General features: G+C 46.7%; 6 protein-coding genes across 6 annotated transcripts; 3 read left to right on the top strand and 3 right to left on the bottom strand.

Moving 5' to 3' along the window:
- Positions 1-3,681: 3,681 nt before the first annotated feature.
- Positions 3,682-5,196, bottom strand: GGS25DRAFT_489738 (calcineurin subunit B). Its single transcript, XM_049260920.1, has 5 exons — positions 4,763-5,196; positions 4,644-4,696; positions 4,482-4,555; positions 4,040-4,374; positions 3,682-3,948 (listed from the first exon to the last, which is right to left on the bottom strand). The coding sequence occupies exons 1-5, from the start codon at positions 4,812-4,814 to the stop codon at positions 3,938-3,940; spliced, it is 525 nt and encodes a 174-aa protein (XP_049116459.1). The 5' UTR covers positions 4,815-5,196; the 3' UTR covers positions 3,682-3,937.
- A 1,213-nt stretch (positions 5,197-6,409) lies between these two features.
- On the top strand, positions 6,410-8,516 carry GGS25DRAFT_269944 (enhancer of polycomb-like-domain-containing protein). The gene is made up of 2 exons (XM_049257378.1): positions 6,410-6,696; positions 6,906-8,516. The coding sequence occupies exons 1-2, from the start codon at positions 6,550-6,552 to the stop codon at positions 8,484-8,486; spliced, it is 1,728 nt and encodes a 575-aa protein (XP_049116460.1). The 5' UTR covers positions 6,410-6,549; the 3' UTR covers positions 8,487-8,516.
- Positions 8,517-10,726: 2,210 nt separating this feature from the next.
- Positions 10,727-12,337, top strand: GGS25DRAFT_489744 (O-sialoglycoprotein endopeptidase). Its single transcript, XM_049260921.1, has one exon. The coding sequence runs from the start codon at positions 11,223-11,225 to the stop codon at positions 12,303-12,305; it is 1,083 nt and encodes a 360-aa protein (XP_049116461.1). The 5' UTR covers positions 10,727-11,222; the 3' UTR covers positions 12,306-12,337.
- Positions 12,338-14,789, bottom strand: GGS25DRAFT_489747 (carbohydrate-binding module family 48 protein). Its single transcript, XM_049260922.1, has 3 exons — positions 13,565-14,789; positions 12,849-13,422; positions 12,338-12,793 (listed from the first exon to the last, which is right to left on the bottom strand). Exons 1-3 carry the CDS (start codon positions 14,317-14,319, stop codon positions 12,752-12,754), a joined length of 1,371 nt encoding a protein of 456 aa, XP_049116462.1. The 5' UTR covers positions 14,320-14,789; the 3' UTR covers positions 12,338-12,751.
- A 1,021-nt stretch (positions 14,790-15,810) lies between these two features.
- On the top strand, positions 15,811-17,351 carry GGS25DRAFT_489751 (uncharacterized protein). Its single transcript, XM_049260923.1, has 3 exons — positions 15,811-16,586; positions 16,740-16,754; positions 16,836-17,351. Exons 1-3 carry the CDS (start codon positions 16,350-16,352, stop codon positions 17,223-17,225), a joined length of 642 nt encoding a protein of 213 aa, XP_049116463.1. The 5' UTR covers positions 15,811-16,349; the 3' UTR covers positions 17,226-17,351.
- An 868-nt stretch (positions 17,352-18,219) lies between these two features.
- GGS25DRAFT_489753 (Pkinase-domain-containing protein) lies at positions 18,220-20,925 on the bottom strand. The gene is made up of 4 exons (XM_049260924.1): positions 20,415-20,925; positions 20,152-20,336; positions 19,705-20,101; positions 18,220-19,648 (listed from the first exon to the last, which is right to left on the bottom strand). The coding sequence occupies exons 1-4, from the start codon at positions 20,552-20,554 to the stop codon at positions 18,682-18,684; spliced, it is 1,689 nt and encodes a 562-aa protein (XP_049116464.1). The 5' UTR covers positions 20,555-20,925; the 3' UTR covers positions 18,220-18,681.
- Positions 20,926-21,111: the final 186 nt, after the last annotated feature.

Consider the following 21,111-nt stretch of genomic DNA (forward strand, 5'->3'; position numbering starts at 1 on the left):
CGTTAGCCCAAGGCCGAGAAGACGTCTTTACTATCTAGGTATGTGCCTACATACAAGTAGCCTCTACTTACTGGAGAGGTACCCTTGCGGCCGGAACCTCTCTCGGTGTTGGAGGTAGGTAACCCGGAACATGGATACCACGGAATTCGATGAGGCGTTTTCCTTGGCCTGCTACATGGTACTAGCCATGAAACAACCTACCCATATGCCTACATGTATGTATGTATGTATCTATCTATCTATCTATAGCTACATACATCTCACCTCCCCCAATCCCCCCCTTCCCTTTCTCCGAGGTTCCCGCCATCGTAGCATGATAACGTCAGGTTCAGGTTTAGGATGTTACGCAACATCGTATGCAATGCAGGCTCTCATCTCATCTCATCTCGCATACATGATCAATCATATGTCTAATAACAGATGCGGGTTCGTTCGCTCGTTAACTGGCCCAGATTAGAGGTAGTCTATTATGTATATATTGTGTTATATAAATATACGAATGCATGTCACAATTGTAGTTAGTCACATAGTCTAGCGCCATCTAACGGGACGCTCCCGCTCTCCAGCACCTGCAGGAAGATCAGCTGTTTCACCTCCCTTTCTTACCTACCTACATATCTACTTTGTTAAGTTATTACTTGCATGTAGGTATGTAGGTACCTAGTAGTTGCAGCGGTTTGAGTCATCTGAGCACGTCACCTCAGGTCCCGTGGTCTACACATAACTATGTAGGAGCTGGAGAAAAGAAACATCAGATAAAACTGAGTCACCAATACCTCCTTATATGTACTCAGTACTAAGTGGGTGGGACACCAGATACACGGGCCACCGGTAACCTTTTCCCGTGTCTTGTTTCGGTAGTCTTTTCCTTTTAGGTCACTGGGTGTGTGTGTGTGTGTGTGTGTGTGTGTGTGTGCGTGGGTGCAGAATCTCGCATTCATGTATGTTTATGGGTAATTAAGGCCGGGTCGTTTTCTGCAGTCCGACGCGAGACAAGAACTTCGGTTCCGGAGGAGAGACCTTGATTTATTTTATTTCTTTATTTCTTTTTAGGTTAGGTAGGTAGGTTGATAGGTGTGCAGTTGTTTCTCCGCAAAGGGTGGGACGGGTGGGAGAAGGGATCTCTTCCAGCTGATATATCATACATGTACCCAGTAAAGTGAGCAGGTACTAAATAGGTAGGGAGGGAGGGATTACCTCTAGGCCCGTGATCCGGTTGGTGTAAATACCTAGCAAGGCCTTGCCCTGCCGGGAAAATCCGTTGGATGAGGGTAAAGTCTGAGAGCTGTACCTACCTACACATTGAATCTAGTTGCCCAGGTTGGATGGTCATAGCTAGTAGACGGTGCTTACCATAGAACATCCACCTGGGGGTACGCTTGCTCGATTATCCTATATCATAGAAAGGGCAAATATATAGCTATGGTCTTGTACGTTGAGCTATTCTCAAAAGCTATGGAATAGCCTAGGTTAGGTTATGGCCATCATACAACATAACCTCGGCTCATATCACCAGTTCCGGGTATCCGAGTGATGCTGCCCCCTTTTCCAGGTATTTGATCGTCGACATAGATACGGGGACGTTTATCTATTATAGTTGTATTGAAGACATTGCGAGTAGTGGTCTCATATCGTTACAACATTCTACTCCCGGGAAGGCACTTAGGAATTCAAGGCTCTCTTGTCCAGATCCGTAATACAAACTTCTACCAAGGTAACGTTATAAGGATAAGTAGCTAGTGAGCACTATCACCGATCTATTTGCAGAAGCTGCGAAGTTGATTCAAAATTTGCATAGCTACTGCGTCGGTGTCTATGTAAATACTACTAGGTAGTAAACAAGAAAATTCAAGAACGTGAGCTGTATGAGGATGAATTAGTATCCAGGTTATTTGTGCGAATAGGGGCAGAAGATATATCCCGTCTATAAGTTAGGTATGGAAGCCGCTTGGATACATTAAGTGTAAACGAACCCATCTCAAAGCATGTGTGGCTGAAGGTTATCACCAACCTCACTGCCGCCCCCTTTTAATCTACTTCCCTCTTGCAATATTTTCCCTTCTAATCATCTAACCCCCCCCCCCCCTCCTCCTCAGCCTGTTCCTCCTTAGTCTGCTTTCCCTTTCAATGAGCTATGCTAATGGCAGAATAATTCCTGACCCACAAAATTAACAGCCTACAGCACCAGCTTACCTGGCCTTAACATCTCCTTCTACGGAAAATTGGCGGCTAGTGTTAAGAGTCTATCAATGGCTTATTTACATGTATGTGTACCTAGTGTCCATAGTTTCCGGGGAAAATGTTAAAGATCCCCGCCCAAGAACGATATCATTTTGCGTCTTCTAGGTTCCGCCCTCGTGACAGCTGGCAGTTTTTAGAACGGTCTCAAGCCCTTCGACAGCTGTAAGGAGCCTTTGGAGCCTAGCAATATACCTAAGCTAAATCTAGTGGTAGAATTACGTAGCTAGATTAAAGGGAGCCTCCCATAAGTTTTCATTTCTTACCGTCGGAAGGGTTAGGGTTCTTTGAAGTAGGTACCTAGTAATTATCAGCTCACTTCCGACCAACGCCAAAGCCACAAGACTCAAAGTATAACTTAAGTCGTTACTCGTATTGAGCTTCTTCTAAGGTAGCCCGTCCTTTAGCTCCTAAAGCTGCAAATGGATGTATTGCTGATTTTCACAAGGGGGTCTTCACGCGACTCGGATATAAAGCCGAAACTCAGGTCGTCTGGCGGTTTACTAAAATCGATATTGACATCGATAAAAACGGCAAGGTTGTTGAGATTAAGAATCGGGGAGATGATAGACTATGGAAAGTGAGAAATTAAGGGGGATAAGAAAATTGAGAGGAGGGAGCACTTCAAAGGTGTACCCGAGATAAACACATAAGGCCCAAAAGGATGTTTTAATTAACAATTTTCTATAGTCTTGAAAATTTTGGCAAGAGGGGAAGGAGATTAAGTATTGGACTTGGTGGAAAGAAAATGAAGTCAGAGGGAGTTATATGGAAAGATGTGAATAGAGGTAGAAGGGGCAAGTATGGAATGAGTATCGCTTCACTGTACAATTTCTTAATAGCTGATACCTAGCTAGTTATGCCAAATCAAGCCTATGAGATGTCTCCCATGACTTATTGTTGTAAAGTAGTTAGGTTAGTTGTTGGGAATAAGATTGTGTTGAAGGTATCACCACAGACCTAGACCCTTACTACTCGGCCCATAACGCGTTGTCATTTCACCCTTTCTGACAATCTATCTATCTGTATGCCTATCTTGTAGCGAGGCTGAACCTAGAAGACGCAGAGTAATATAGCTGTTAGGCGGATATCTCTAACCCCCCCCCCCCCCCCCCCCCCCCAAACGAGAGAGATGGAAAGAGAGAAGGGGGCGTGATATATCAGATCAACACATGTTACCCCCCAAGCAACAGCAACAACATAGTTCCATAGAATAGAATGCTCCATCTAGGTACTTACCGGAGTTGCCAATCATGGCATCGACTATCTTCCACGGCCATACATATCCCGGCCTTGGCAATGTGATATATGCCCTCGATACTTAGACTTGGTCAGGAGGTTGGAATCGTCTTGAGTTTAGTACAAGTTTACGTCGGTAGGTTCCGACTATTGTTTTCGTTGAGTAGGCCAGGGCTCATATATATACTTAGACAAGTATGTAGTGGCGAAGAGAGTAGGATGATAATCCGTGGAAACTTGGAACTTCTGTACCTATAGTTTGGAGTTATACATGGGAATTACATGATCTTTAATGCGTCTTCTTTACTATTATAAGCTCGCTCATGGGACTTCAATAACACTCCCACATCACAGTTCACGTGATGCGAAAAGAGCCATTTAATGATCCATATATACGTTCCTAATTTTCATGATTCATTATTACTACCGTAGGGCCACGCAGTGGGTATAGCTTTGGTATCTAGAATTGATCTACAGGGGAAGGTCTGTCAGCACATCAAGCTCCAAAAATAACAACAATAATAATAAACAATTCGGGCGACAACAAAGAATAGCGACTTACCTAAAGTCATGCTCATGCTAACGTCGGTAGTCTCAACCATCTTGGTGAACTCCTCGAAGCTGATCTTGCCATCCTTGTCCAGGTCGGCCTCCATGATGGTCTTGTCGACGATCTGCTGCAGTTGCTGGTCCTTCAAGTTACTGCCAACCATCATCTTCAATACGATAAACAACTCGCCATTGCTGATGTACCCATCTCGGTCGATGTCGTAGACCTTGAAGGCAAACCGTAGCTTCTGCTCCTTATTGCCCTTGCTACTGAACGCGCTCAGCCCCGACACGAATTCCTGGAAGTCGACATCGCCGCCACCGTCCTCGTCGAAGATTGCTATCATTCTATTTGCGCGGGGAGGTTAGTTCATTCGGTTATTCTCCTCTCCAAGTAGAAGTCGACGGGTTTTAATAGTAGTCTGGACAAGATTTAAGGAGAGGGAAGGCTGTACCTCGTGGCGAGTGGGTTGGATGATATTTGTGGTAAGCTTAAAAACTCATCTCGTTCGATCGTACCGGAGTTGTCCTATAACAAGGAAAGAAGAAGCGAGTTGTTAGCATCGGGTGTAAAGGATGAAAGGTGAAATGATATAATATAGGGGTTAGGGGTGTACCTTGTCAAGCTTCATGAACCTCTTTCTGAGTCTGTCCACCTCCTCTCGGTCGACTACAAGAAAGAAAGCGCAATTAGAAATCTACTCCGTCGCAATCGCAACAGGGGCGTGAAACATACAGTTGGACCCTTGCACGATGTTGTCGAGCACGGCGCTCGTTGTATTGCCCATCTTGCTGGAAGCTCCTGAACGGAGGTGGATTTAAGCTAAGGGTACAAGACGGTGAAGAGGTAGTGATCCAAGTCGAAGCTCTTTGTTATTCTTTGCTTCTTCTTTCTATTTATAAAACAGCGGGTATTATTCGATCGTGTATAATTATCGTGCTTGCGACAATATGATATAATAATTCGCCGAGGTTATGGATGGGGGTTGAGAGAGAGGTGGGTGTGATGTTCGCGAAGGATGAAGATGAGGCTGATGGGAGGGTTCCGAGTTGGGTGAGAATGTGGGTTGGTGGGGTCAAGGTTGACAAGGCGGCAAGACGATTCAGATTTCAATTGCCTTTTATTTGCTGTCACAGCCTGTCAGCTTCAAAACGCGAACTGCACGGTCCATAAAGCCGGGTCACCGTCACTAAGTACCTAACCTAGTAGTACCTATGCCTGTACTAGTACCTTATCTCTTATCTTATCATAGATAATCTGTGCCATACGAGATGTGGCTGAACTGCATACCCTGGCATCATTGAAGCTACATACTATTATGTATCAATGATGCATGCAGTTAAGTTATGTCACTGATATTGTGCACTGGGAAATTCAAATGAGCTCATAAAAGCCAAAATAACTATGCAATTTCATAAAATTAGATTGTGCTCAATTATGTAACTACCTAGGTAGTTATTCCAAACAAGTAGTCCACCTAATTTACAGATGTACATCGTCGGAATTGTTGAATGAACATGCAACAATACTACTGTATCATCACCAAAAGTTTTCTTTAATTCCTTAGATAAACAATAGTTGTGTACCTGGCAAAGTCATCCTCGCCTCCTTCTCCTTAGGAACTTCACTGTTCTATTTTTATGTTTTTTTTTTTGTTTCGCTAATAATGATGAAAGAGGCGTACATACATATGTTGTGTTTATTCAAATTATTTCGCGTATATAATCTGAGGAGTAATTAGGGGCTATGTATCTAATGTTATGTACACTGCGACTTGAGAAAGTGAACATTGAATGTGCAAGACGCACCTCCTGTATTCAAGAAGTTAGGTACCCAGTACATACTTGAGCAAGTACCTAACGCTTCGTATTCTAGCGGGCATAATCAGCGCCCGAACCCCCTTTTCCCCCCTCCCCCAAAGAAAGTCGTTGTTGCCCAAAATTACATGCTACCCACCTGCAACCAATCAGCGGCCCACGTTCCCTCTAACCCAGCAGCTAACGAGCTGGGGAAGGGAAAGCGTAAGTGTGGTTTTTTTGGGGTGGGGCGCCCTTTTTGCACATTCGATCATTGATATCTCCTTATCCAACCTATCGCGCTGGTTCCTCCTCTAACTACTGTACTCCTTGTTCCCCCCTTCCCTAACTATTCCCTTCAGTTACCCCCCACCAAAATTCCACCCCCCCTTGCAAGGCTCTGGTCTGCACAATTTGCACAATACCCTACTAACTACCCTACCTAACCAAAAAAAACCACTGCTCAACTTTTGCTTTGTTGTTACTGCTCGGGCTGCCTGCTGCGGCGAACCAAGCAAAAATTTGCGCCCCAAACAATTCAACGTCACCTCATCCGACGACGACTCTTTACCCATCAAAACAACCACCAAAACGCCAATTTTAATCATAAATAATTTCAATTTTCATCGTCGCATGACCTAAACTTTTGGGTCCCCGAATTTTTTCGGGATTTTTCCGACCACTTCGCGACTTTTTCCCTATCATCCTCCCACACCGCCGACCGCCATGTCGACCCGGAAAGTGCGATACAAGAAGCTTAACACAAAGACGCCTCTGCCCGTACTCCGCGAAGATCAAATCGACCCCAGCGAATATGAATCTCTCACAACTGAATCTCAAATTGCTACTGGCGTTGAGCAAGCCGAAGAAAATGTACGTTATCAATCAATTTGTTACCTTGAATGTCCCAATCACGTGACTTGGCACGTGACATCACTAGTCTTGGTCATGCTCACTTTGATATCAATTTGATATCGACTCGACATTGACTATCATGCACCACTGCAAACCACTACGCACCGTTATGCATCACTATTTGTCCCTACTTATCACTTACAGGACACTAACGCACCCGTCAATAGGAATACCATCTGCAGAATGCCCTTAAGGGCCTCAAGGGAGCTGGCGCGAGTACGGACAATGAAATTCCCGTCCCGCCGCCTGAGAAGAGTGAGCAATGTTATAATGAATTATATCCCAAGCTCTACGTAGAGCCTCGGAATTATATCAAGTTCTCTGAAACTGTCGAGGAGACGCTCAGTGTTCTATATGATATGACAACAGAGGATGAGGAGTATCTCAAGTCATACAATGCCAAGTGGACGGGGAATACTCAACTCTCCGAGGATGACTTCGAGCAGATAATGGAAGTCTTTGAGGACACGGCGGGAGAGCAAACTCCCTATGCCTCGATTGACAACACGGTAGTGCCATACGAGGTTATGGCTCAGGCCTTGAATCATATCATCTCAGCAAAACTCATTCAATCTCACGCAAAAAATGTTTATGAGTATTGGAAGACTCGACGACAAGGGAGCACCAACAAACCTCTACAGTCCTCACTAAAGTTCGAAACTCACCAGGAGCATGATGATATGGACCCATATGTCTGTTTCCGAAGACGAGAAGTACGACAAACGAGGAAGACGAGAGCACGTGATGCCCAGGTGAGCGACAAGCTGAAGAAACTTCGTAGAGAACTAGAAGAGGCTCGTCAGCTTGTCGTCTTCTCGTGCCAACGAGAATTGTTCAAGAAGGAGTTGCTAGGCAGCGACCGTATGGTCTTCGAGCATCGAGCCCGTCTGAAGGAGACTAAGACTCGGCTCGGCATCAGGGGTGAGGATGATGACTTATACAACTCCAGGCCACAGAAACGACCCAGAACAGAGGCACCGCCTCGTCCTGTACCTCATACTCAACTTCGTCTTGTCGTCCGCCCTGACGGAGGGAAAAGTGTGGAGCCAGCTGACCTCGCTGTCCTGTCTGACAAGCTCGCTGAAAAAGAGAACGAGTTGCGTAGCGATGTGGAGCAGAAGGTCCAGAATCACAGAAGGTGGAACCAGAATTATGTCGATATGACGGCTGATCCGCTTCCCCCAGTGCAAGAGACGAAGCCTAGTTTCCGGCCTGCACAAACCAGATACTTAATGACGCCACCTGCGTCTGCATCAGATTCGATGGAGGGAGAGGTGGCGCCTTTGACGTCTCTGGCCGATGTGCACGACTCTCTTGTACAACCCGACTTCCCTGGCTTTAGCCCTAGCACTGAGGATGAACGAGGGATGTCTTCGTTCCGCCGTCGCGTAGGCAGGTTAAACCGTTTATTCATCGATCGTCGACCACCCAAGGTGAATGGGCCGACGGACCCTCGCGAAATAGATTATGCGCAGAGTGACCGTTGGAAGTATGACCAAGATAGTGACGACGAGGATGAACAGCCGGTATATCAAGTTGATCCCAATAGTGCTCGTCAAATGAAGTTCCGATCAACGATCCCGCCGTCCCAATTCTTGTTTAGAAGACAAGGCGGGGATCCCATTGTTGCTCAGACCAATGGCGCAACTCGGCAAGCTCTACCGCAGCCTCAAGCAGCTCCAGTCCAACCCCAGGCGCAGCAACCACAACCGCAGCCAGCCCAGCCAGCCCAGTCATCACCAGCTTGATAAGCCATGGGCCAACTTTGGAATAATCCACAACAGATTTTACACAAAGTAGCCTAGAGTTATGGATGATCATCGATACGACCCATAGCTTTTAAAATGAACCAATGCTGAAAGGACATGGGATTCGGAGTGGGTAGCCTCAGTACGTTGTGTGCCGAGCCGAGAGCCCAGAGAATGGGTATTCTGAGTCTTATCCTCGCCCTGCGGATGAGTGCAAGCGAGCTTTGCAGATACCGGAAACCCGCTCTGTGCGACCAGGAACCCGAGGACGGCTTCATTGGGTCGCACTTTTTTTTTTCACCAATGAGACCATAGATTCAGCGACATATTCATCCAGCGACTTATTAATCCCGCTCAATCAACTGCCTTGTATTCGCATCGCACCAACATGTACATAAAATCGCTCGCACATATGGGCTCCACGAAAAGGTCAGATTAGGAGGTGGCGTTGGCGGCTGTTTTGCTCTGAGATTATAGTATAGCTTTCGGGGCCATATGCATAGCCGGCGGAGTTGGAAGGCGTCCAGTAATGGCGTTCATGATGCTCCAGATGAGGAAAGATGCATGGGGAGCTAATATTCATATATTTGTTCCCCCCACGTTTTCGTCATATGTGTGAAATTTGATTTGTGTTGTGTGAAAAGTGTGTATTGGCTGATTCCATGAAAGTCTTTGTCATGGGTAGCGGTATCCCGTTATCGATGCCGCAGAATGTCGGTTGGTGATGTTGCTGCTTTCGCGATTGTTTGTGTCCATGAGGAATTAAGGGGAAGCTCCCAGATTCCCTCGATATCTCCGAAGGCATATGCCTTTCCCAAGCGTATGACCTAAAACATTTCCTTCCTCAGACAGGAAATGGTTGGGCTTTCGCGGCCCATGCCTCGTCATCGAAGGCTTATTTTCGTGGAAAGGGGCATTGTCTGACTTTCAGCGCTGATCATCCTATAACCGTAGTTTTTTCGGGACTTCGGTGACAACGACAGGAGTTCGAAAAGTCACACAAGCTTGTTAAAATTGTGGTGTCTTTAAATTCTTTATATGAGAATTGCCTACAATGTAATAATATTGTAAGCCTCAATGCTAAAGTTAGAATAAGTCTTTTTGGCGGGTTGTGCAAAAAACTTAAGGTTTAATAGCCGGAGAAATACACCGTGCGAATATGGTTTCATTTGACGGTGTAGTGTGCGATTCAGGGTCGCTTTCAAAATTGAAGGGGACCGAGAGAGACCGGCTATATGTAAGAGGCGAGACATATCGAGTTGTATTATCGTAGGAAGTCTTGTAGAGCATACGTTGTTGGTACCCGCGATAACTCGGAAGCGATCGGCTTAGATGGGAGATCATGTTGCTTGGGTATGTAGGAAACGACGACAGATAAGTAGAATCTACGAGGCCATATAGCATACATATGTATATATATTTTGATGTAGATGTTCATGCCTACCCGCCGGTAGTTTGCAATATAGGTTTGTCGAGGAGCGAGGGGATTCCCGGAACAATTCATGACTGCCGACAGACAATGCAGACAGAAATTGCTGCGTGAATTCGTTGACCCCACAGGGCAGGGGGGGACACAGCCATTGTCATAACTTGTTGCGGAAGGAGATGGGAAGTCAGGACGGCGAGAAAGATAGGACTGATAGGAGATGTATGTCTGCAAGAAGATCAAAGTTAGCGACAAGTCAGAAAGCGGGCATGTCTCGGATTACCGACAACAATGACGAACTTGGGTAGCTCTTAGCCAAGGAGTTCTTGGCTAATATCAACTAAGCGTTTAGGTACCTACATAATGGTAGGTAAGAAGGATGATTCTTCATAGTAATACAGAACATGATAAAATTATAGAAGAAGAAAAAGAATTAGAAGAAAAGAAGAATGTAAAAATAAAAATAAAAAGAAGTTACAAAATTGGATCAGGTGTGGAAAAAGATGACAGGAAGGTTGGCGGAGACAGTAACAGCGAACTTGGGAATTATTTCTCCTTGGCCTTGGTGCTTGTTAGGACTGAAGGTTATTATTACCCGTCAAAAGAGAGGGTGGAATAAGTGTGGCGCCCCACTCCCAAGCGTAACTCGACAGCAGTATCAGCAGTATTATGGTACCTAAGCCTTAAGGCGCCGAGAAAAGCCCCCACACGTGGATACACTTTATCCAATTAAGCCACCCAGTCTATCGATAAGGGTCATCAAGTCGCATCAGTCGTCATTGGAGGGGCCACTCTTTTTTACTCTCCAGACTTACAGAAATCCAGTGATGTATGTTTAAAATAAAATAAAAGTATGCAGTCTGCAGTCTGCAGTGTTTTTAACTTTCGTACATTAGTGAGGGTTAGATTAGGTAACGTACATACTAGGTATTCATACATGTACTCTTACATACCAGGGTAGTACATACTATACATACTGCATACATATAACAAAACCCCACTACATCTTATCCCATCTGTCGGTATAAACCTCACAAAGTATTGGGTATCTACGAACCACGAACCACGAACTTACGAACCCTCTTTTTTTCATATCGAACGAACTGTAGCCGAGTGGAGATTTGTGTTTTATATCAAAACAACGAGAGCCAACGATTATCATACCACCAACATCCAATTATCCAACTCATACGTTGAAAAACCTCACACTTCCAAAACGTGAAGGTGTCAAAGACTCAAAGTAACTTACTAGATACCCAAGATAGTAGGCAGTTGCTATACAGCCAGCCAGCCATCCAACCAGCCCTAAAATGCCCAAACCCCTCATCGCCCTCGGCTGCGAAGGCAGCGCCAACAAACTCGGCATCGGCATAATCTCGCACGACCCCATCACCGGCCAATCCTCCGTCCTCTCCAACATCCGGCACACCTTCGTCTCCCCGCCAGGAACCGGCTTCCTCCCAAAGGACACCGCGCGCCACCACCGCTCCTTCTTCGCCCAAATCGCGCGCCGCGCCCTCTCCGAAGCCGGCATAACCGACCCCTCCGCCCAACTCTCCTGCGTCTGCTACACCAAAGGCCCCGGCATGGGCGCACCTTTACAATCCGTCGCCGTCGCCGCGCGCACGCTCTCCCTCCTCTGGGGCGGTCTCCCCCTCGTCGGGGTGAACCACTGCGTGGGGCACATCGAGATGGGGCGCGAGATCACGGGCGCGCAGAACCCAGTCGTGCTGTACGTGAGCGGGGGCAACACGCAGGTGATCGCGTACGCCGAGCGGCGGTACCGGATCTTCGGCGAGACCCTCGACATCGCCGTCGGCAACTGCCTCGACCGCTTCGCCCGCACCCTCGACATCAGCAACGACCCCGCGCCCGGCTACAACATCGAGCTGCTCGCCCGTCGCCGGGGCCGCCTCCTCGACCTCCCCTACGCCGTGAAAGGCATGGACTGCAGCTTCAGCGGCATCCTCAGCGCCGCCGACCTGCTGGCCGCGCAGATGCGGGAGCAGGATGCTAAAGTCGCGCGGGGCGAGGAGGTTAGTGAGGAAGACCGGATCACCCCCGAGGACTTGTGCTTCAGTCTGCAGGAGACCGTCTTCGCCATGCTGGTGGAGATCACGGAGCGCGCGATGGCGCACGTGGGCAGCAACCAGGTGCTTATAGTAGGCGGCGTGGGATGCAATGAGCGCCTCCAAGAGATGATGGGGCAGATGGCCAAGGAGAGGGGCGGGAGCGTGTACGCGACGGACGAGCGCTTCTGCATAGACAATGGCATCATGATTGCCCATGCGGGTCTGTTGGCGTACCGGACTGGATTCCGTACCCCATTAGAGGAAAGCACATGTACGCAGAGATTTAGAACAGATGAAGTTTATGTTAAATGGAGAGATTAAATGATCACCCCCGGCTGTAAACCCCTATCGACATACTTGAATCAAAATCTTGTATTAATTATGAGTATCATCTAATAATGGATGCAATATCCCTCTAATCTCGTTTTTATGATCTTCATGATCATGTACGTTTAGATCTAGAGCTTCATGGCGGCGTAGCGTCATGTTGCTTTCGTGATATTTGTGCTCGAAACGCACGTCATTTCGCATAAATAACCCGTGACCAAGATCGTTATGTTCCCGGGCTATCGTAAAGTACATGACTTAAAATTAGTGATATCCCTAGGCAGTTAAGAACTCCGTGGTCGTCCTAGGCAAGGCAAAAGGTCGTTCGAAGCGAAAGCTCCCTTGTTTTCAATGAGATCATTCTTGACAGTTTGAAATATAGCATTTTCTTGTGCAATCCTAACAAAGTCTGGCGAGTTGAAAACGCAAACGCCTTAAGGTTACTGGTTCTTCGTGGCCTTGTAGATGATCGTGGTTACGTACTTCGTCATGATTAGCCAAATTTTCAAAATGAGTAATAGAGCTGGATAAACCTACTTTGTTCTGGTATCGGGTGGTAGCTGACACAGCAAGAACATTGTTTTTAATACTACAAGTGGCCAAGTGATTAAGCATGGTATGATTCGGCATGTTGAGGACGCTGTTGTCGTCCTTGATTAAAGTGATATTATTCAAGATTGGCTTGCTTAAGAAGCCAGGGAGACTGGGTGGGGCCGGAAGGCGTTCCAGGGCCAGTGCAGAAAGCCTGTAACCTGGCGTGTCTTCGGGTTGATCGAAATCATCTAGATATTGAGGGATCTTTGCGGTGAAATTTTCAACAGGATCTATAACCTTCTGTTGAGGAACCCTCGCTGAATCATCGTGTGAAGGCTGCCTAGAAGGCAGAGATAAGGCGGCCTCATTCGACTTGGGCACACCAGTATCCAGGGGTACGTTCCGCGAACTAGCATCGTCGCCACTTACTTCGATGTAGTTCACCAGATTGTTGCCAAAATCGACGGTCGTGGGCAAGTCTGGTGATGTCTGCATACTTCCATCGACCAAGAACTTGATGTGATGGGTTCCAGGGAAAACGGGTATTATTGTCTCCAAGACACCCTCCTTGTCCTTACTATAGCAGAAAATGTCAGCGATGAACAAGTACAATTCTTACCATTCTAACCAAATTTACTTAGAAACGCCAAGAGTTACGATATCAAATAACACAAACTTTTGCGACTCATGTCCAGATCTGCAAGAGGGGAAAGACTCACGATGGGAGTAATCGCTGTTTCCGGCTCCATTGAAACGGTGTTCCCGTGACATAAATCTTCTGTCCACCCCGTGACCACTCGATACGGGTTGGGATAACCGGTCTCGTCTTATCAACACGAAGCTCTTCAGTGTCGTCTTCGTCTGTGGCATTGCTTAGCCCTGACGAACGACGCGGTATGCTAGCCGAGTCATCTAGGGTACCGACGTCATCAATGTCCTTATCGTCAGTATCGGCTGGGGCGACTATGGGTGATCCGGGTGTGTGAATTTCTTCTTCAATTGGCAGCGGTAGCCGCGGGGGGCGATTGATATTATGATAGGACATATCTTGCATACTACTAGAGGCAGGGCCTGATGTCAAGCTCTCCGCGTACTGAGAACCGTGTGTAAAGCAGGGATCCTGTTCCGTGTGGGTATAGGAGAAAGGAACAGCTACAGGCTTAGAATGCTCATCTTTGATCTCGACAGGTTTCTGCTTCGATTCAGCCACCCTAATTGGTGCAGCAGATTGATTAGAGCTAGTCGAGGGGGAGGATGAGTTAAGGATGGAAAGCGGCCTCGAGTGATTCTTATTCAAAATAGAGGTGCCGGTTGCCTGAACGGCTGAGGCTTCGGGAGAAGCTGGGGACCTGATATGTTGGTTCTGTATAGATACCGGGTTCTTGGGTTCCCTCTTGGAAGCCCGGGGAGAATCATGGACCGAAGCACTGGTGGGTGTGGCCGGCTTCGAGGCAGAAGATGGATTATTTCCCATGATTCAACGTGGGGGGACAGGGAGGAAAGAGAATCCCCCCCTTTAGTCCTAAAGCCTTTTTTTTTTCTTTTACCTTTTGCTTGTTTTTTTTTTCCTCTTGGGCAGAAAAATAAGAAAAAGAAATTATGGTAAATCGCGGGGAAGTCGGAAGCTGACGGGCGGGATGTGGTGCGTCGTGGTGCGTCGTGCGTCGTGGCTCCGTGGGCGGGTGCGCTGGAAAAGGGCAAGAAAGCGCCAGTAAGTATCAGGCGGTGTGACGGAGCGAATTTGATTAAAGTGAATCAAGGCTCTGTAGCTCTGTATAATGGGCGTGGTAGGCTTGGTACAAGTTGGTAGGCGTGGTAGGCGTGGTAGACTTGGTAGATGAGAGGTAGTAGACGTGGATCATGTCAAGCAAAAGTGGTCATGAGACCTATTTTTGGCGTAGTCCGGCGATGAGACAAGTAGTCGGAAGGATGGGGAGCGATTGGGTAACTGGGGAAAAAAAGATCATGGATCTAAACGAGGAAGGACGAGGTTCAGGTCCCCAATTAATGTACCCACTATTTTATTCTTTGATAACGATTTCAACCAATCATTTATCATCTCTCTATGTTCCCCTGTCAGACTTGTCTAACTCGCCTCCCCCGGTTTAGAAGATTTTAGCACGGGCCATATCAACCGAATAATACCACAACAAGGGTCCAAAGTTCAAAGTATCTTTTACTAGCACAGGTACTACAGTAACTACTAGTACTTGAACCTTTTTCTTCCTTTTCATTCACATGCATTCAAAAGTTTCATCATTGTTCGTTAATATTACATGTATATGTATGTACCCAGAGTATCAATAACAAATGGGAAAGAAATTCAAAAACTATTAGTCATACATATGTAACTCAGAGCCGGTGAGTAGTGAGTCTACATGTATACACACATTAGTTCTTACATATAGAAGCGTCAATGCCTAGGTATGTATAGGTACAATACATGTAAGCTGAAAGCCATCCAGTACAATGGCAGTACTATGTATGTCAGCGGTGAGCAGTGGTTCGAGAGTTCTAGCTAACATTTGAACTACATACATATGTAAATTGTCCAGTGATATCAATTATACCCAGATACAATTTCAGTACCTGAAGCCAGACCTAGTAGCCTTGGCTACACGTGGATTTTCAGTTACATAACAACCATAACAGCCTTAAAGTCTCCAAGTCTTGGGTCTTTTAAGCTACATACTTTTTGATGTACCTCTACGGTATGCAGAAGTTCCATGGCTACCCGGTACGCATGTAGGCATGTACATGTAGGTACATTCATAAGTAGCCAAGATCCGTGATCCGTGATCCGTGATCCATCACATCAACACATGCGCATAACCCCCCCAGCTTACCCCACCGGATCGGACTAACCAATTCACCTTCCATTCACCCTAGCTTCAAATCCCTGGTAGTTTACTGGTAGTTTAAATCCCAGCCAGCGGTCTAGAAGCAGCGTAACATTTGAATCTCTCCATATTCAAAAATGTGTACGGCGTATGTAACATTCTTAGGTATGTATGTAACTGACCTTTGATGTTAACAGTAAACCTCAAGACTCAACACACACATACCAATGACACCTGGAGATGCATAAAACAGAAGGTACCTTACCTTGTACTACTAGTAGTACATACGTATTCGTGTTGCCTTTCTTTGTCATGATCACCTGGAGATGATGCCAAGACAACTTAGACAAGAATCGTCACCTTCGTCATACCTCACCCATCGGTAATAATATCTTGGTCAAAGCCAAGACAATCCTACTTACCTAGGTATCCAACATATCCTAGGTAACCAACATAACTTACAATTACATACAAACTAAACAAGCCTTTTTTCACCGGTCGAAAATCCCAGGATCCGTCAATGTTAAGCAGTTGGAAGGGAACAGAGAAAGAGATCTATCTACCCACCCCGAACAGTCAGCTTACATACCTAAACGCGCCTTGCTATAAGGCATCTACCTAGGTACCTAACCTACATGTAGCTTACAGGCCATGAGGCTTTTACATGAAAATGGATTGGCTGAAGCCCTTGCAGACCTTTGGCACGTCATACCTCTATCCCACGCTAAAGCTGATACTGAAGCTATCCTACTATGTCACGATACCTCTCCACTATCCCGCCTACTACCTTGTCTATTCCATAATTGCCCTGGTCGCCTTCCTTTTGTCGCCTTTCTGGTATATGCTCCAGGCTCTTTCAAAACTCGCCTTAGCTACTGCGAGTTTAGTTGCTAAATTTAAGGTATACCTACCTGCCTGTCTACCTAGCAGCCCCCCTTATTAATACTGACACTTATACACTAATAATTCTTTGACACTCCCGCACCGATTCCCTGTAAACCCCACTTAGATAGGACACTGAATTACATATATACCGTTACTAACTAGACTACAGTACCTTTATATCTACGTAAGAACACCCATGGAGATGGCATTCCCACTAAAGCGTAAAAACGGCCCTTTCTCGCATGAACGCTAACACCGAGTACAGCTCGCCTGCGCTGCTATTATAGGCATCTGCGCTGGCTTGATGTTGCATGAAACGTCCAACTTCATCTTTGTCACGCTAGGCGTCGATACATCATCAGAGGAACAACGGAAGCTGGTTCGGTACAGGTCTAAGCTGCCGTCGTCGAGTGCCGAGGAGCAAGACCTCGACCGCCCGGGATTCAAGACCCAGTCGGAGGATAGCTCTGGCAGACAATCTGCTTCGAGCGGGCCCTCGCGGCGCGGGAAGCCGAGGCAGGAGATCAAGGACGATGTGTTTGAGGCCTTCGAGAGGAAGTGGAAAGTGTCGAGGTCGCCCGAGAAGCCTAAGAGGCGACGAAGGGGGTTGCTTTCCCAGACGATCCACGAGGAGAGCAGTAGTGATTTGTCCTAAGATGATGACGCCAACAGTCCTTGGCTTGTGGTTGCTCTAGGTAGTAGAAGACATATCATTAAGCGTTCAGATATCTAGGTCATATAAAATAGGTAGTCGTTAAAACATTACGATCAATTATTAGCATGATAATAACGCTACCCTTGGTGTGCTACTATAGATTCATAATGTCACGGCCTAGCTAGACTTGTAAGCTCTGATTGTTGCTATAGCTACCTAACCTAGATGCTTACTTGAACGATCTGTGAGATATCCCAATACTAGTAGAATACAGCGGTAGTACAGTACAAAACCTGCTGACAGCCTAACCTAGTCTCATACAAGGCTACCAACCTTCCATACTTCGTCTAAGACTTATGTAGTTCTCTAATTCGCATATCAATCTATCATATGGAGGTATACCTACGAATAGGTATCTACTAGGTAGGTGACCGGTGTACTCAATACCTAACTTAACTTACCTAACTTAACCCAATCCCCTAGGTTAGCTAGCATCATAAGCATATACCTACCTGTTAATCTAACCTAGTAGATAAGTAGGTTGGTAGGTAGGTAGGTAGACAAACTTACCCACACTTGACCCTTCTCCATCTAGCAGTAACGACAGAATGAACGAACCGAACCCCTGAAAACCTAGGTATCCGACCTACATACATAAGTATATATATACATAGTTAGTAGGTGGCCAGGTACCTACAGGTGTAGGTACGTTGAAAGTGCCCTCGGCAAAGCACAAGCAGGCATCCCCACGACGTGACTTTTCCATTCATTCAAAGAACCCCTGAGGAATTCTGTTATATGTATGTACCTAGAGACAGCTATGACAGGTAGGTACGTAGGTACGTAGTAAGTAGGTACGTAGGTACGTAGTAAGTAGGTACGTAGGTAGTGACTACTACGGCAATTTTAAGTCCATGGTTAACAGCACTACACTGCTACAGTATAAACAAGCCAAGTCCACATTATCACATAGTGCTTATATTAACGTAGCTACTGTTGTTGTTGTTGTTGTTGTTGTTGTTGTTGTTGTTGTTGTTGTTGCCATTGTCCTTGTTGTTACTGCCATTAAAACCAGGTACCTGGTAGATAAAGCACAAACCCACATCTCACAACCCACAGCTAAGACCCTATGCCATGGACAGATGGGCACATATGCATTCGCACCTAAATACTATAATACAAGGCACAGCAGTAGCGGCTCACCTGAGCCCCAAACCCACCAAAGCAGAAACGCCGAGGCTGTGTCGCGTTGGCCCCTCTCTACCATACAGGGCCTCTGCTGCATTACCATTATCCGTAAAGTAAAAAACCCTCCATCCATATAGACCAGGCGCCTGCATATAAACCCGAACTTATGAGGGTTTTGTTTGGTTGTGGGGCATTCGTGAACGGGGTTACAGTGCGAAGGAAGAGGTGGCTACCCTCGTTTCAATTTTCCCCGAGCGTGATGGCGTCCCTATCGGCGATACACGTCTCGGTCCCTATCTCTAGTAGGCGTGCGGCTGCGGCTTCGTGTCTGGCTCACTCTAGTGCGATCCTCGTATTCCCTATCACGACGATCCCAATCATGGCGCCTATCATCACGATCATCCCGTCTTCGCCGGTCATCTCTAGGGGGGCGATCTTCTCTAGGAGGACGATCTTCTCTGGGTGGTCGGTCCTCTCTAGGGGGCCGTTCTTCTCGTCCGCCAGCACGGTAGCTGGGGATATAAGTGTCTACATCCGGTCGATTTCCTCCACGGTTCCTTTGTGGCCGGTCCCTGTAGGAATCGTGGTGTTCGGCCGGATTGTCCCATCCATTCCCTGGATATTCAGGAGGAGGTGGGCGTGGTGGTAGTCGGTGGTCCATGTGAGGCTGATCTCGGGCCCAGGCCGGTCTACGACCCTCGTCACCACCACCCCGATATGGACCGCCGTGATGTTTCTGATATCTGCCATTCATCCTGTTGCCGCCATAGCCATCACCGCTGCCGAAAGATGCATTAGGACCTTCGAAAGCGCCAACACCAACGGTACCACCTTTAGGAGCTGGAGGAAGTGCAGCTTTCCGATCATGGAACTTCCTACGATCCAATTCGTGACTGTCCTCAAAGGTGGGAAGGTCCTCTGGCTTTGCCGGGAAAGGTGATGTCTTGAAGTAAGGGTGTTCCAGTGCATCTATCGCATTGATGCGGGCACGCCAATCAAGCATTAGAAGCTCCTTGAGCAAAGAGATTGCACTTAAGCCATGCTCACGGAATCGTTGTGACAACGCTGGAGGTCTTGGTCGTGGATTAAGGCCCTCCGCACCAGGCAATTGTTTCCACCCTGGCATGTTTTGTTCGGTTGGAGACCCGACCAAATCAAATATGATATCGAGCTGATGCCCATCACTCTCACCCGCCAAGATGGGCTTGCCAACTAGCATCTCACCGAATACACACCTAGAAAAAGGGCATTAGTAGGTTATTTATCAGCATATAGAGTAATATGTTCTTACCCAACACCCCACATGTCAATAGCCGTGGTGTATTTTTTGAGATGTAATAGGAGCTCGGGAGGTCGATACCATCTGGTGACAACTAGGCTGGTATACTCTCTCCGTCCTTCACCACCACCTTTCCCATTTTCGGGGACAGGACCTTCGTAATGTCTCGCCAAACCAAAATCAGCAATCTGGAGTATGCCTTTGTTGTTGATCAGAAGGTTGGCTGCTTTCATATCTCGGTGGAGAATCTTGTTGTCGTGTAGATAGCGAAGACCTTCAAGAAGCTGGTGTAGGTAGCATTTGATTTGGGGTATGGTGAATTGGACGGAAGGGTTGTCGAGAAGACCGGACAAGTCGTGATCCATGTAGGGTGTCACCATATACATGATGGGCCGTTTTCGCTTGTCGGCTAGTAAGGTTAGTACGGAGAGTCGTCGCATGAAGCCAGAGACAACATACTCATCTTGCTGTGATGTTCAACAGCCATATCCTCCAAGCGCAAAACGTTTCGGTGCGACAACAACTTGAGAAGCTTAACCTCTCTAAGGGCAGTGATAGGAAAGCCATCCTTTTCGTTGTGCATAATAATCTTCTTCAGAGCGACCAGGTTTCCGGTTTTATGCGATCTCGCTTTGTGAACCTCACTAAGGAGAAAGAAGGTAAGCATTGCTGTCAAATACTCAGGCAATAGATGGAAGTCAAAGAGTGCATCGGAGGCTTACCCAAAAGTTCCCTCGCCTAATTTACCTAGGAGTTCATAGTCGGTAATCCTGGAGCATCCGACGAAGCTGTCTTTGGGTCGCTGGTGCTGGATCGCAAAAGATCGCGGTGAGAGAGCACCTTGGCTGCTACTTTGCGCCATCCCGGAGAATTATTGTCGTAGACTATAAAATCTGGAGGGTTTCGATGTGACGAGGCAACGGTGGCGTTGGTGAAAAGTATTGGTTGATAAAGAAAAGGCCGTTGGGACGAGTTGATCAGGTCAAGAACTCGTCGACATCGCAAACTAGCAACTAGCTAGGTTGCGAAGGGAAGAATAGTTGAAAGATTAAAATTGTGGTCGCATGGTGAGGTAGATTAAATGGTTTCCGAGTGCTTTGGGGTGTTGAACTGTTGATGAGAAGAGTGATAGGGATATGGTAGTAATGGTTGAGTTGGTATAGGTAAGTGGTATGTAATTAATATGTAGAGAAATAAAGTAAATGCGGTACGTGATGAGTTCCAGGTTGTTTGTTCGCGCTCATGTACTAAAGTACCGACTTAAGACCCATGTAAAATTAAATGGAGACATTTAAGTTCACCAGCCTGTGCCAAGATTGAAATTGACGTCTTACGCCAGTAACGCCAGTAACGCCACAGACAGTTAGCAGCTTCCAATCAGACTATCAACATTGATGAAGGTTTCAACAGCCTTTGTAC

The sequence above is a fragment of the Hypoxylon fragiforme genome, assembly GCF_022984875.1.
Source record: "Hypoxylon fragiforme strain CBS 206.31 chromosome Unknown GGS25scaffold_5, whole genome shotgun sequence".
Lineage (NCBI taxonomy): Eukaryota > Fungi > Ascomycota > Sordariomycetes > Xylariales > Hypoxylaceae > Hypoxylon > Hypoxylon fragiforme.